Source organism: Petaurus breviceps, unplaced genomic scaffold, assembly GCF_028583685.1.
Source record: "Petaurus breviceps papuanus isolate PSGF00001 unplaced genomic scaffold, PetGlider_PUasm1.0 126, whole genome shotgun sequence".
NCBI classification, from domain to species: Eukaryota; Metazoa; Chordata; class Mammalia; order Diprotodontia; family Petauridae; genus Petaurus; species Petaurus breviceps.
Genome location: NW_027185655.1, coordinates 54,817,444 through 54,833,995, shown reverse-complemented (window position 1 = coordinate 54,833,995; position 16,552 = coordinate 54,817,444). Strand labels below are relative to the sequence as shown.

Below are 16,552 nucleotides of genomic sequence, written 5' to 3'. Positions count from 1 at the left end.
AAGAAAGAAAGAAAGAAAGAAAGAAAGAAAGAAAGAAAGAAAGAAAGAAAGAAAGAAAGAAAGAAAGAAAGAAAGAAAGAAAGAAAGAAAGAACTTAAGGAAGGAAGGAGGAAAGGGAGGGAGGGAAGGAGGAAGGAAGGAATAGAAACAGCCCCTTCCTTCAAGAAGCTTACACTATAATTTCATTATGACTGTCTCTGGCACCACTGCTCATTTATTCAGTCTCCTAAGATCAAAACCTCATTGTTAGCTTGGACCTTTACCTCTCCTTCACCTCTCATCTCTATTCAGCAACCAAGTTCTAACACACCAACCTCCATAATATTTCTTGTATAAGTCATCTCCTCTCTATTCCCACCGCAGAGAATGGGCTCGCTTACATCACTAAAGAGGAATGCTAATAAGTCTTTCTGCCCCCACTTTCTTCCACTTCCAATCTATCTTTCTTGACTTACCTTCCTCATGAGTATTGTTTATTCATTTTTGTCTGACTTTCATGACCCCATTTGGGATTTTCTTGGTAAAGATACTAGAGTGGTTTGCCATTTCCTTCTCCAGCTCAATTGATAGATGAGGAAACCAAGGCAAACAGGGTTACATGACTTGCCCAGGGTCATACAGCTAGTAAGTGTCTGAGGTCAAATTTGAACTCAGGTCTTCCTGACTCCAGGCCTGGTGTTCTATCTCTTGAGCCACCTGGCTGTTTCCTTACAAGTAGTTCATTGTCCATCATTTCTCTGCTCAAAAGTCAATATTCTACTGCTACCAGTCAATATTCCCAGACTCTCCTTCATATAGTTCATATCCCAGATAAACTGGATTAATCACTATAGTTGGCATATATCCTATTCTTTTCTGCCTTTATATTTATGTTCATGCTGATGTTTATTCCTGGAATGTCCTCTCTCCCTTTTCTTATGCCTGTTGTGTTCCTGCCCTGTCTTTAAAGCCCAAATCAAACATCACTTGCTCCAGGAAGCTTTCTCTGATTTCTCCAACTGATAACGTTTTCTCTCAAAACTCACACTGTTCTCTTGACTATGTAATAGTTTTCTGCACCGATGTCTTGCGAAAAAGACAGGATCATGACATATAATCATTCTATCACTAATAGCACCTATCACAAAGCTGTGCTTAAGAAATGTCGGCTGAATTGAACTCCTGAACTCCTTCAAAATGAGTTTATTTCACTTGCTGCCATTTGCTCCAATCATTCCTGCAGTGGCAGAAATACAGAGCACCTGAAGGGTACAATTTGGGAAAGCTGAGAAGTTTGATAGAATTATACCACTTGTATCACCTTAGGCAAATCATTTCATCTTTCCAGATTGTCATCTATAAAATGAGGGTGTTGGGCTAAATGATCTCAAAGGTCCCTCATAGCTCAAATATTCTGCAGTGATAATATATGTGCAAAGATTATGATCAAAACAGATCAATAATAAAGGGAAAAAAGGACTACCCATTTTACAACCAACTCTAAAAAGCTAACATTTTTATGATAAAATTTCCCTTCTTAAACCATATTCTTCAGTTAACTCTAGTCTCATTTTAAAACATGTCCTTGTTCTAAGTGACTTTTAGCCTTGAGGAAATAAAACTATGAAATATTTTCAGTGACATTAATACCTTGGAGGATGGAATGTGGAGAAGTTTTTTTAATAAACGTTTGGTTGATATGCATTCATGGTACAGTGGGTAGATAGTACACCTTGGGAGGTGAGGAACCCTGGGCTTGAGTCATATCTTTGGGACCAGGACCATGGGCACCCATTTAACTTCTCAGGTTCCCAAAAAACTTTCAGAGTTTAAAAAGTCACAGAATTAGTGTTATTCTGCATTGGCAGCAGGAATTTTCTTAATGGGAGTTCCATATGCCAATGGAATCATAGGTTCAGTCCCCAAAGCAAACATATATATGCATATTACACACGAATATATACACACACATATAAACTTTTAGTCATAGTATTAATAAGGTCTCCTACCTACCTTGTTTTCTCACTAACCAGATCACTTTCCCTACAATGTCTGATTAACAGGCACCAGTCTGGATCTTTTTGCCTCTAAAAGTAAGACCACCAAGCACCACCCAAAAGAAAAAACTCCAAATTGGCTTATAGCTTGCCTTACAGATCAGCAAATAGTTATTTCCCTTTTATTTGAGAGGTTTCTTCTTTGCATCATAGCTGCCTCTCATTTTCTAGCCTTCTGACTGTATTACACAGCAAATAAAAGCTGATGGACCCTCTTTTATAGTGTTTACTTTAACTACAACATCAAATGACTGATAAAATTAGAGATTAGGCAATTGATAGTTTCTCAGCAGAGTTTAAAATAAATGTTTGTTGAACTTAATTCAGATCCTAACATGCCCTGCACTTTCTCAGTCTTCCACTTTTGTTCTCCCTGATTCCTATGCCTGGACTATCTCTCATTGCCACTTACCTTGCCTGCTAAAATCCTTAAAACTCAACTCAAATACCAGCTGCTCCATGAAGCCTTCCCTGATCCCATAGTCAATAACACCCTTGCCACTCAGCCCTCCAAGAACTGTTGCCACCTGTCCAATGCACAAATCCTATATTATCGTGTATCGGGATCATCTATGCATATTTCTTTTCTTCTTACTCGACAGTAATTTCCATGAGGGCTGGGATCATTTATCTTTCCCAAACACCATATGACTCCCAGTGCCTAACACAGTTCATCATCCATAGTAGGAACTTAACACAATCGAAAAAACTAACTCAAGAATAGCCAACTATCCTTGAGTAAATGAATGAAAAAGCATTTATTAGATGCTTACTATGTACCAAGCACTGAGGTTAAAAACAGAAAAAGGATACAGGCAAGCATCCCCACTGGCCACTTTAATCACACATGGCTGCCAGAAGCCCTGGGACAACTCCACCCAGGACAAAGCCCCACAGACAATGATAACTTACTAGAACTCATTGTTCAATGATCAACAAACTTTTATCTTGTCATTTCCCCCCACTCCCTGTCATTCTGATGCCCCTGGCTGCCACTGTTCAAACCCCATTCTCCTGCTGACTGTTCCCTTATTCCCATCACTGTCAACCCAACATCCATTCTTAAGTTATTGAACCCATCCACTGTGCTATATGTAACAAACTGTACTTTGTCTTACACCCTGTCCTTTTTCATTCCCTCAACTGCAGGCTTCTGTTATATAATCTCAACTGGGCTCTCACTGTGTCAAGGCAATCCTTTTATACCTCTCTAATTAACTCTCTATCCCGATCACCACAGTGGCTTTTCCCAAGCTTTTCATCCCTCCTCAAACCTCTCCCAGCTCTGTTACCCACACATTCTCAGTGGATAACTTTGTCTCATATTTCACTAAAAAAACTGAAGCCGTCAGCTGACAGCTTCCTCTTCTGCCCTGCTCCTCACCTCACACCATGCCTTCTGCCTCCATTCCCTCTGATTCACATGAAGAAGTGACCCTTCCTCTTACCAAAGCAAACCCCTGTACATGCATGAGTGATTCCATCCCATCCTGCCTTCTCTGGCAGACTGCCCTGCCCCTCCCACCAACCCCCTTATTATCTCTATTTTCTCACTAATCCTCAATTACTCCCTGTTTACCAGCCACTTCCCTATTGTCTACAAACATGCCCAGGTCTCCTCCATCAAAAAAGAAAAATCTCACTTGATTAAGTCATCTCTGCCAGCTGTTGTCCCGTATCTCTCCTTCCTTTTGAGGCTAAATTCTTTTACAAGTCCATCTGCAGTAGGTCTCTCTGGTTTCTTTCCCTTTCTCTCTTCTTAAATCGCTGCAGTCTGGCTTCTGACCTCTTCATTCAACCAAACCTGCTCTCTCCAAAATCACTAAAAGTCTCTTAATTGCCAAAACCCAGTGGCTTCTTCTCAATCCTCATCCTTCTTATCTTCTCCACAGTCTTGAAAATTGTGGAGCCCTTCCCCCCCCTTTTTCCTGATACTGTCTTCTCTCTAGGCTTTCATCTCTCCTGGTTCTTCTCCTACCTCTCTGACTATTCCTTCTCTGTTTCTTTTGCTGAATCTTCATCCAAGTCATACCCACTAGCCATCAAGGTTCCCAATGGCCCGTCCTGAGTCCCCTTCACTTTGTCATCTCATCAACTCCCGTGGTTTTAATGACCATCCTGGCACTTCTGGAGGTCCCTTCCCACTTGGATGCCTTGAGAATAGGACTGGGTTACAGGATCACAGGTCTAGAGCTGGAGGGCACCTCCGAGGCTTCTGTAGGACCTTCATTCTCCAGTGTGCACACAGCCAAAGGTTCAGAATTCACATGTCATTATTCCCAAGCACAGGCAGCAGGACATGGAGAGCTGGCCCCAGAGAGCTCTAGTCCCAACACACTGGCTGGGTGACCCTGAGCAGTGGCACTTAGCTTACCCAAGTAACTCTCTAAGACTTTAAGTTATAGAGTAGGTGAATTGGGAGAAGCAGGTTCCTCATCAGGAGCTCCTTATATCAATACAGTCATAGATCCAGAGTAAAAAAATATTCCCAAAAGGTCTGGTCACCATCTTCATCCCCTCAGCACAACTTTGGACTCTACCCTTGGTTCCCCTGACTCTGACAGGTGACCTTTCATTTGATCTTGCCCAGAGTCAGGTCTCCTCATCATTTCCTGGCCATCTTCACACCAGACTTCCTCCCCCATCCCTTTCTAGTGCCTCCTCTATGTATTGTCCCCCATTAGAATGTAAGCTCTTTGAGGGCAGGGATTGTCTTGCCTGTATTGGTACCACTAGTGCTCAGCCAATAGCTGGCACAAAGTAGTTGCTTAATAATAATAAGTTAAAATGATCTATTTGTTACGTATCTATTATTTTTTCTGTTCATCTGTCCATTTCTGCCTACATGTCTATGTATTTACCTTTCTATTTACCTATCTCCCTACCAACAATAAGCTAGCTATCACCTCCAAACTTCATTGAAAAGAGAGATAATATCTCCCACCAACACAAAATTCCTATTAGGAGCCACAATGGTATGGCTTCAATTTTCCTTTCTATGGCATAAATTGTTAAGAATACTTTCTATCACACTCTCCCCACCTCTCACTCATTCTGCTTGGCAGCTTACAAACCCAGGGTAGAAGCCATGCTTGGTGCACAGAGATAGGACTCCTGGAGTTAACTGAGGGCATATTTATTAGTCCATAAGGTAACTTTATTTCTCACTAGCTTTATTAGCCAGTATAGCAAAGGAACCTGAAGACAACCTCTTAGTCAGTGCTTAAATGAGTGGAACATGGGCTGATTCTTTGGGATTTGGAATTCATGTCTTTTATGCCTGGAAACAACAAAGACTTTGTAGGTGTGTTCTCAAATGGAAATGTCACATTGAGTCATGTGAAAAGCAGGTAGGGGGTGAGGCAGGGGAGGGACATAGACAGAATGCCTTTGCAATAACATAGTCACAGCTCTTTTCCATGAGGGTAGAGGAAACAATTGAATCTAATTTTCCTCCTATATAATTCTATGGGCCAATTTCTACAATTATGTGAGAGAATTAGAAAAAGACTTAATCTATTATTACAAAGCAGCATTTCAGATCTGACATGGAGAAAGGTGGAACCCTATTGGATTTCTGACATTATGCACACCCTCCTCCCCCTTGCTTTTTAGACAACTTGGATATCACCTTTTACATGAGATACTTCCATCTCTCTCTCTCTCTCTCTCAATTATTTTGTATATGCTTTTATATTTATTTATCTGTGTGCACAATGGACATTTCCTGAGGAGAATGTAAGGTCCTTGAGGGCAGGGGTATTTTTGTTTTTGTATTTCTAGAACCATACCTGTTACCCCAGAATAGGCAATTAATAAGTGTTCATTGAGGTTTTTTAACTGCATGCAGTAATAACAAAAACAGGGTTATTCAGCCTAACTGTTCTCAGAAAATCCTTCTTATTCACAAGTCACACACAGGGTGGGTGACGTGTCTGAGGTTTCTATTGGAAGCAAGTAGTACTCTCATGTTTGAGAGGAAAAATAATCGAAATGCTGGTAAACTTGAAGCAAGTCAAGCAAAATGAGTTCCACTTTATCTATGCAGACCACTTGGTCAAGGCTCAAGTGATGGTGTTCTTTGTTCAGCCCCGGAAGTAATTTCCTTCCAACATTCCATCCCAAGAGAGACTTACCTGCGTAGGAAGAAATGGGGGAAATCTGCAGCGGGTAAAGTTCACTCATACTGACGGGCTGTTCATCACTTTCTGTTGTCACCTCAACAACTTGGCAGATGTCAGGTGGGTTAGTGACAATCACTTGGTCCTCGATGTTGCTGTCAAGATGTGACTGTCCTACAACTTCAAAGAACACACGTATCATTTACTGATCCAGGTCGGTCGGTCGGTTTCTTTAAGCCTCTTGAACTTTAACAAAAATACTCAGTCTAGAAACCTCTACAGGTCAAAGACTCGGGAACACAAAAATAATCTGTTATAACCTGCAAACCACTGTGAATCCAGAAAGGGAACCCACAGCTTTCAGATGAAGCTTCCTAAGTAGCAGTCCCCAACAGCCAGGACAAGGGCTGCCTCTGCCGGGCAGTGTGGTACAGGGAGATGAGCAAAACATGTAGAGTGAAAGAAACTGGGTTCAGATAACACCTCTGTCACTTATCATAGAATAACAGGTCTATAGATATAAGGGACTTCAGAGGCTTCTGGGTCCATGCCCCCCATTTTATAGTTAAGGAAACTGAAGTAACTTTTTTGTGATCATGAAGGTACTAAGTATCAGAGGCAACATTTGAACCTAAGTTCTCCGAGTCCCAAGTCAGTCTTTCTTCCACTATACCATCATGTTGGGAAGGTAAATAACCTCTCTAGGTCTTAGTCCCCTATCCCCCCACCAAGATCTATACTTGTACCACCATTTTAAAGATCACTGATATTGTGCTTTATGACCCTCCTCCCCTTCCACTTCACATCTCTTAGGTGGTACTACCTGGGTTTGTGTCATATCCCACCCCACCCCCTACTAGACTCTAAGCTGCATAAGGGCTGGGATTGTTTCTGCTCTAAATTTTGTATTTCCCCCAGTGCCCAGTCAATAAACATTTATTGTGTGTACTACGACATAATTATTAAGTGTGCTAATCTCTGAGGATGCAAAGATAGGAAAAACAGCACTTTCCCTCAGGAACTTCACAATCTAATGGACAATGCAGAAAAGATGCTGGAAAGGGATGGGGGGCGGGGGAAGGGACCAAAGGAACCCAGCATGGGGTGAATAATGAAGTCTTGCACCTATGTAGGCAATGATGAGTCAAGTCAGCTGCCCTCGACTTCCTGTTCTGTATATAGCAGGTACTGAGCATAAACATCAATGAACCAAATTGTTGAAGTGTATTTGATGAGATGAAAAAAAAATCCCCATGTGTCAATAGAAAATTAATATGAAAATGATGATGGTGAGGTATAAGTATAAACAAGGAAATTAGGGGCAGCTAGGTGGTGCAGTTAATAGAGCACTGGCCCTAGAGTCAGGAGGACCTGAGCTCAAATGTGGCCTTAGACACTTAACACAAAAACTAGCCATGTGACCTTGGGCAAGTCACTTAACCCCAACTGCCCTACCTTACCGCCTCCAAAAGAAAAAAAAAAATTTAAAAAAAAAGGAAATTATATCCTCTATTTGTAGAGGACATTATTATTTTTTAGCTTTTTAAAACTAATTTTTAATTTAGCTAATTTTAATTAACTTAGTTTAATATATTTCAATTTTTAAACTAATTTTTTTAACTTTTGCAATCTACGAGATTATGGGGCAGATATTATCTCCAACTCAGAACTTCAGAAACTGAAGGAGAGAACAAAGACGTGACTTGAACACAGAAGCAGAGTTAATGGTGGAGCTCGGACTGAAGTCTAGGTATCCAGATTCCCAACTAGTCTGATTGTACTTTCTATCATCTAAACAATCTTTCATTCATTCATTCATTCATTCATTCAGTAACACTTATTAAGTGCCTACTGGTGCTAGGAACTGTACTAAGTACTAGGGATAAAAAAAGACAAAAGGCAGTCCCTCCCCTCAAGGAGCTTAAAGTCTAAAGGGAGAGACAACATGTAAAAGAAATATATACAAAGCAAGCTACATACAGGAAAAATAGGGAGTGATTACAAGAGGGAAAACACTGGGATTATGAAGGGTGGGTAGAGGCTTCCTGTAGAAGGTGGGATTTTAGTTGGGTCTTATTAAAGGAAGCCAGAGAGGTCAGTAGTCAGAGTGGAGGAGGAAGAGTGTTCCAGGAATGGAGGAGAGCCAGAGAAAATGCCTGGAGGCAAGAGATAGAACAGCCAGGAAGTCAGTGTCACTGGATGGAAGAATACATGAGGAGGAGTGAGGTATGAGAAGACCAAAAAGATCGGAGGGGGCTAGGTTATGAAGGGCTGTGAATGACAAGCTGAGCATTCTGTATTTGTTTCTGGAGGCAAAGGGAGTCACTGGAGTATACTGAGTAGGGGAGAGAGAGACAGAGACAGAGACAGAGAGAGAGAGACACACAGAGAGAGAGAGAGACAGAGAGAGAGAGAAACAGAGAGAGAGACAGAGACAGAGAGAGAGAGAGAGAGAGAGACATCTGGACAAACTGGACAAAAATAGAAATAGTTAATTTAATATATAAGTATTTGTTGAGCATGTTCTATTTGCAAGACACTGTGTACTTTATAGATTTACATCATATACAAATTTTTTGGTGGCTTCTTGTGTTGGAATAAACAATAGTTATAGCTACAGCTTGGGGGAAGGGGGAGGGAGAGGGAAAGGTCTTATTTCCATACTAGATGGAAAGTTTCAGGGGGGAACAGAATTTCTGGAGTGCCTCTAACGGCAGGGGAAGGGGCATAATGGCTTGGGCACCATCAGGCACAGGGGCTGGGTCATAATATTGCATTTCAAACATTTCCAAAAGTCCTTTCCTTACAACCATGTTACTAGTCAGCATTGTGGGTGGTTTTGTTGCTGTTGTTCAATTGTTTCAGTCGTGTCCAACTCTTCATGAGGCCATTTGGGGTTTTCTTGGCAAACATACTGGAGTGGTTTGCCATTTCCTTCTCCAGTTCATTTTACAGATGAGAAAACTAAAGCAAACAGACTTGTGACTTGTCCAGGGTCACACAGCTAGTATGCATCTGAAGCCACATTTGAATTCAGGAAGATAAGTCTTCTGACTCTAGGCCCAGAACTTTATACACTGGGCTATTATCACCTTCATTTTAAAGATGAAGAAATTAAAGTCAAGTAGGTTTTCTAAGTCCAAAGACTCAGAACTGAAGGGGTCAATGAACATTTATCAAAAGATGGACTTGGCAGAAGAGAAAGGGAAAAGGTAGGGGACAAGAAGGAAAAACCCCAGAATGTTAAGTTGTTCAAGGTGGCTTGGCACTGGGGTTACTCACTAGAGATGGTTTAATGCTATATGCCGCACGTGTTGACTCCCCAATAGAATATAAGCACCTTGACTCCCTGTTGCCTCCAGGAACAAATACAGAGTGCTCTGCTTGGCATTCAGAGCCCTTAGTAACCTAGGAACTCTCTCATTCTGTCTCATTTTTGTATTTGTATTCTGGGGCCTGAAGTAGGTGTTTAACGAGTACTTACTGATTGATGGGAGTGGGTGGCCCACAGTAAGAAGAAGGAAGGTAGAGGTCTCAGTAATGAAAGTGATACAGAAGGTAGCCTAGGAGATGCTTCTAGTGGGGACTTGGAGAATTCTCTTAGCTACATTTCCTATCACTTTAATAACTCAGGTATTCTCATCTCCTCCGTCCTATGTCCCCACCGAAAATGCTCTCATCCTAAATAATGAAGGTGATGTCTGACAGACTCTTTTATTCCTTCCATTATTACAAGAAAGAGTCCCTTAGACTTGATGTACACAACCGAGTTCTCTGAAAGAAGCTTCTAGTAGGAAGGATTCCAGGGAGTCATGTGAGAGTCATTCTGAACTATAGCATAAACATTTCATTTTAACCAAATCAACCAGTTTTAAATGCTGCTCGATACACATAAACTCAAATTCCTTTCTGTTTGATTCTCAGAAGTCCTAATAACAACAGGATACAAATATTTGCATTATCGGGTTTGCCTTCATAATGACAGACCAACCTAAGCCTAGAATGTCCTCCTACTCAAATCCTATCCACCTCCTCGGCGCTCACTTAAAACCCCTTCCTTGGTCAATCTATCCCACAGTGATCTCTTCCTCCTGACTTCCTGCTGCTTACTGTCCGTTGTTGTTCAGGTGTTTGGTTATGTCCAACTCTTCTTGACCCCCTGACCCTGGGGTTTTCTTGGCAAAGATGCTTGAGTGGTTTGCAATTTCAAGCTCCAGTGGATTAAAGCAAACAGAGGTTGTGACTTAGGTGCTCAGGGTCACATAGCTAGGAAGTGTCTTAGCTCAAATTTGAACTCAACTCTTCCTGACTCCGGGCCCAGTGCTCTATTCACTGTGCCACCTAGCTCCCCCCTTTACTGTCTCTACCACTCACCATTTAAATCAGTACACTACTTTGTGGTTAATGCTTGTGGTATTAGTTTGCTTTTCCTGTGCAAGTCAGTAAATCATAAGCATTTATTAAGCACCTGCTATTTGCCAGTCACTAAGTTAAGCACCAAGGGATACAGAGAAAAACAAAGAATAATCCCTCCTCTTGAGGAGTTCTCAGTCTGATAATGTAGGACTTCTCTCACCAATGAGACCAAGCTTCTCCTCTCCAATCCCTTTTGGTTTGTTTTTTTTTTTTGCTTTTTGGAGTGGGGAAGACAGGGCAATTAGGGTTAAGTGACTTGCCCAAGGTCACACAGCTAGTAAGTGTTAAATGTCTGAGGCTAGATTTGAACTCAGGTGCTTCTGACTCCAGGGCCAGTGCTCTATTCACTATGCCACCTAGCTACACTGCCCCCTCCAATCCTAATGAAGTTTTCTGGGGTTTTTTTTTGCCTTTTGGAGGGCAGTTGGGGTTAAGTAATTTGCCCAAGGTTACACGGCTAGGTGTGTGTGTGTGTGTGTGTGTGGGTTTAACGTGTCCGAGGCCGGAACCGAACTCAGGCCCTCCCGACTCCGGGGCCGGCTCACCACCTAGCTGCCCCCCCTCCTAATGAAGTCTTATTCACTTCTGGTTTTATAGGCATCGTTGAATGAATGAAGCTATCACAGTCCTTTCTTGTCAGAGTTGGTATTATAGTGGACCACGGGGGAGTATGACAGTTGCAGATGCTGCCTGAGCCATAGAGATTTAACATTTTGCTTTTTATCAAGTGTTTTCAGAGCCTAGAGGACTCTTCTGGCCCCTGGACTCCCTTCTCATCCTCTCTAAGAAGATGGTGGGTAATTACTTCAATTCAGTTTCCTCTTCTATTTGCCCAGGGAGATGAACTAGAAGACAAGCTCTAGAAGGCTGAAGTCCTGACAAGGCCCAGAACACCAGGGACCAGGGTGGAAAAAAACATGTTTGTGATTTTTAGCTTATAGTCTGGCTACCTAATAACAACTTCCATTTAATCTCTGAGGTCAAGTTACTCAAAGACCGTGTGCTACTTCACACACACACACACACACCCTTGATGGACACGTCTCCCTTTTCTTTGCTGAAGCAGCTTTTGGAAGACTTCCCAAGTACATGTCAACAAACCAGAAAGGGTGAGTCAGATTTTCCGGATGCTTCAACGCTCTTGGCTGTCTTTTCAGCTCTTTCAGAAGGTGCATTAATTCCTCCATCATTACAATTATTAAGTCTTTCTAATGCACAGCACTGGGCTGGCTAGTGTAGAGGGTGAGGGAACTCAATGTGGTTTACACCCTCTACAATAACATCTATGTGAGTACACATAAAAATGGCAGAAGCTAGGTAGGGAAGTGGACCGAACGTTGGAGTCAGCAAAACCAGAGTTCAAATCCACCTTCTGAAGCAAACTAGCTGTGTGATCCAGGGCAAATAATTTTGCTGCTGACTTCTTCAGTTTCCTCAGATGTAAAACGAAGATAATTATAGCATCTGCCTTGCAAAGCTCTTGTGAAAATCAAATGAGATAATGTTTATAAAGTGCTTAGCACATAATAGACACTTAATAAACCTTCCTTCCTACTTTTCCTTTCTTTTCCCTTCCCTCCTTTCTTCCTTCCTTCCTTCCTATACTGCCATATAAATAACTAAAGAAGCATACAAACAGGGAAATTGCAAAAATCTATGACAAGGTTCTAAGTTGCTGGTTTATTATTCTAAAAGGTATTTGGGGAGTTAAGTTAATAATAATAGTAAAACCCTGAATTTCTCTAATTCTCTGCCCCTTGACTATGAAACTGCTGCTAGTGTTTCGCCTTCTTACAGCGATTTCTTTTCTGACATTCTAAACAAAGTATTGTAAGGATTAGAAAGGAGAGAAAGTAAATTTCAAGGAGGGCAAACCCACAGGTTTTCACAACCTGTGAGAAAAGAAAACATTGTTCATGTGAATGAAACTTTATCTGAAAAGTCAGTGAGAAGAAATTATAATGATTCACATTTATATGGCACCTAGGATTCTCTCCTTCTTCATCTCTGCCTCCTGGCTTCCTTCAAGCCTCAGCTAAAACTCCACTTCCTATGAGAAACTTTTTTATCTTTTCTTGGAGGGGGGAAGGCAGGGCAATTGGGGTTAAGTGACTTGCCCAAGGTCACACAGCTAGTAAGTGTTAAGTGTCTGCAGCAGAATTTGAACTCAAGTCCTCCTGACTCCAGGGCCAGTGCTCTATTCACTGCACCACCTAGCTTACCCTGTTATCAGTTAATATATGAAGAAGTTTTGTAAAAACTTTACCAATATGTTTTATAAATTATAATCAATGTTTACGTTCCTTCATCTCTCAGAGATGAAAGGATCATAGCTTTAGGGACAGAAGGGACCCTCAGAAGTCATCTTATCCAATAGCCTCATTTTTCTACACGAGGAAACTAAGTCCCAGAGAACTGAAGGGACTTTACCAAGGTCACACAGACAATAAGAAAAGTTGGGATCTGAACCCAGGTCCATTGCCCCCAAATCTGACTTGTTTTCCACAGTACCATGTTGCCTTACAGATGAATGAAAGAAAAATGGCAGTTAGGTGGAACAGTGGATGGAGTGCTGGGCCTGGAGTCAGGAAGACCTGACTTCAAATCCAGCCTCAGACATTTATTACCTGTGTGACTCTGGGCAAGCCACTTAACCCTGTGTGTCTCAGTTTCCTTATCTGTAAAATGAGCTGGAGAAGGAAAGGGAGAGCCACTCTAGTATCTTTGACAACAAAATCCCCCAAATGGGGTCACAAAGAGTCAGATACCACCGAAAGCAACTGAACAAAAACAATGCTATTTTAGAAGGGCTAGTGAGTGCCATCCACTTCAGTCCACTAACTAGTGTTGAATTTTTTAATTTCAATGTGGGTCTACAGAGTGAGGGAGAAATTTGTGGTCTATTTACATGGCTCAAAGTGAAGATGGGATGAATTGTCCCAGGCACTTTTGAGTTCCCTATCACAGGAGACGTTCAAGCAAAGGTCAGAAATATTGCAAAGGAGATACTTGACCAACTAATCAAGGCCCATGGAGGTGAAATAGCCTATGACAGCAGTTCTCAGTCTGTGGAATTCGGCCTATTGAAAGGGCTCCAGCTTATTTAATGTCTACAATTATTATTAAAATGAGTCAGTTTAATAAATAAGCAAACATACCTTCTGGAATAGTATTATTTCTCAGTATACATGCACGCACACGAGTAAATGAGTTCACAGATCCTTAAAGTATTGATTTAAAACCTCTGTGACTTGCACCAAAGTTCCTGGATGTTTGTCCCATCTCACTTGAGTTCTGACCTTTGTTCACTAAAATGTTATCTTTCACTCAAGTATTTCTTCAGTGAATGAGGAGAGGTAAGTAGCAGGAAGTACTCTCACTTGTCTGAAAAGAAGCCAGCCCAGCACTAAAGGTGAAGGCTAGGGGCTGGGAAAGGGGGTATGGTATCTTTGTGAGGAAGGTTTGAAGCCCTCATAATAAGTAAAGCTACCGCAGTGAGAACACAGATCTGGGAGCTCAGCCAATGGGCCATTTTTTTTGTGCTGCTGTTTGAAGTTCAATCTCTTATATAAACACTTGTCTTACAGTTGGATGACTAACATTTGACTCCTGGCAAAGATACTTTCTAGCTCTGAGATTCTGGGCATGTCACTTAAACACTTTGTGACTCGGTTTCTCCATCTATTAAAAAAAATTCTCCATCCATCTCAGGATAAGAATCCTGCTAACACCCTACCTCATGTGAAGAAGGAACTCAAGAAACCTTCAAGCACTCTAACTGTAAACTGTTATTATTTAAGTAAAGACTAATTTATCCTTTTTTTTTGACAGAAAGAATCTCTTAAAATAACAGCTAAACTCTATTCACTGAGCCTCCTAGAGGATGACTTAGCAACTTAACGCTGAAAAATGTACGCTTATCTACAAGACCAGACTTTCTGACCAAAGTCAATTCTTCCAGTGAATTTCTCTACAGTTATAAACAGATAAAAATGAAATAGAAGTGGAGGATTTTAATTAGAAGAGTTTTTAAATACAAATTCAGTTATCAAAATGTACTCAAAAAAAGAAGAAGCAAGTTTTTTTAGACGCAACAACAAAATAAGACATTGCATTTCTCTCCTCTGCCCTTGTGCTCAGCAAAGGAGCCAATAAACTTTTTGGTGGCAGAATGACTGAACAGGTGGTGGTCTACAGCAGGAAGGCCTTCTCAGGTGGAAGGCCAAGCTTTCTCTTATTCTTTCTCTCTCTTGAGAGGAATAGAGAAACACCAGCTTTATACAGCTGAGCTCTCACACGTCACACCAATGTGATGCTTCTAGTGGTCAAGATGAGAGGTTACACTGGAGAATTGGGATCCCCAGGGGAAAGAAAAGAATATTGATTGGTCGTTGTGGTTTGTCCTTCATTCTCGAAGAGGACCAGGATGTCAGGAAGATGATGCCATGACTTGCAAGTGAATTCAATTTAAGTGAGGAAGGGCTATGCAAGGTCACCACCCTCACTTTCTCCTCCATCTGGGACCAGTGGCCAGATATAGATCAAAACAATTAGAGATAGCCCTGACTGGGGAGATGGGTGAGAAACAAAGTCAAACTTCACCAACTTCTGGCCCCCCACTCAAAATCTTTCTATAGGTTATGCCTTTGATTAAAGACATCTGTTCTAGAATTACAATGATGACTAAGCTCTAAAGTGCTATTTAATTAAGTCTCTTGCTCCATCATGCCTGGAAGGCCCCATGTAAAAAGAAAATTCACAATTGCCCTTGCCTTCCCCTTATGAAATTGTGTTTTCCGTATGGAAAGAGGGCAGAACTAAGATTTCACTGCTGTGGTGACTTTCCTGTTTCTCAGCAAAATAACTCCCTCCACTAATATGAATCAGTACCCGATCTATAACTTAGAGGCTTAAGTAACTTGCACAAGATCATGCGGCTGGTATGAGAAAGGAGGCAGAGGGTATCCTAATAATCACTAGCTAACAAAAATGATTCTGAGATACAGAATTCAAGTTGGCATGTTTTTTAATGGCAGAAAAGGAACACTGTATGAGAGTCATTTTAGCCAACCTAAAAAATTCAGAGTCCAAAAGAAATCCCAGAGTTCTATCAGCTTCACATATGGTCAATGGTTATTTCTTCTAATGTTTCAATTATTAAATTCAACAAACATTATGCACATGGCCCTGTGCTAAGTCACTGGGGATACAAAAAGGAGTCAGGATTACTGAGTCCTTGCTACAATATTTAACTTCTTTATGGCTTGCTTTACTTACTTATAAAATGAGGTTAATGGTACTTTCACTACTGGTTTCATGGGATTTTTGTGACGAATACTCTCTGTAAATCTAGAGGTTCATATAGGTTTTATAAACCTGAAGTTTTATATGAAACTAATATATATATATATGTGTGTGTTAAAGTTTTATATAGATGCATATACATATGTGCACACGTGTTTTCTTACCGAAATGACCCGTGATCTTCTATGTCCAAGCAAACCAGGGAGAATTACCTTTGAGTATGGAGATATATGTAGATGTATATGAATACACACATACAAACATGCACACATATATGCGAGTGCACTTTATGAGTGATTTATTTTTCCAGATTTTCAACATTCATTTCCACAAGATTTGGAGTTCCAAAGTTTCTCGCCATCTATGAGAGTGATTTATATTCTAAAAAGAGATATGCTGGATGAGGGTTTTAGTAGGAAATAGGCTGGTTTTATAAGTGATCTTTGATAACTCATGACATCTTTACTATTTCACAGTTATCTGAGAAATGCAGAGAACATGTGGTCCTAATGTGTTTACTCTCTGTTGATTATGAAAAGGCATTTGATTAAGCAGAACAAGATGCCTCCTTTTGGGAGGGAAGGCGATATAATAGAGTACAATGGCTCATGGGGTTTATTTTATTCTTGTATCATTTGTAAAAGATAAGCATGAAACCATCTGTAAACGGAATAA

General features: G+C 41.0%; 1 protein-coding gene across 26 annotated transcripts in view; it reads right to left on the bottom strand.

The window, feature by feature from the left end:
- IRF2 (interferon regulatory factor 2) overlaps positions 1 to 16,552 on the bottom strand; it is a 141,740-nt gene that overhangs the window by 8,524 nt on the left and 116,664 nt on the right. For 25 of the 26 annotated variants that reach the window (XM_069096298.1, XM_069096165.1, XM_069096347.1 and 22 more), the window contains one exon: positions 6,173 to 6,337. In XM_069096298.1, the coding sequence (XP_068952399.1) occupies positions 6,173 to 6,337 (165 nt within the window). The remainder of the gene's footprint in view (positions 1 to 6,172; positions 6,338 to 16,552) is intronic. The other variant, XM_069096211.1, reaches the window with a different exon arrangement.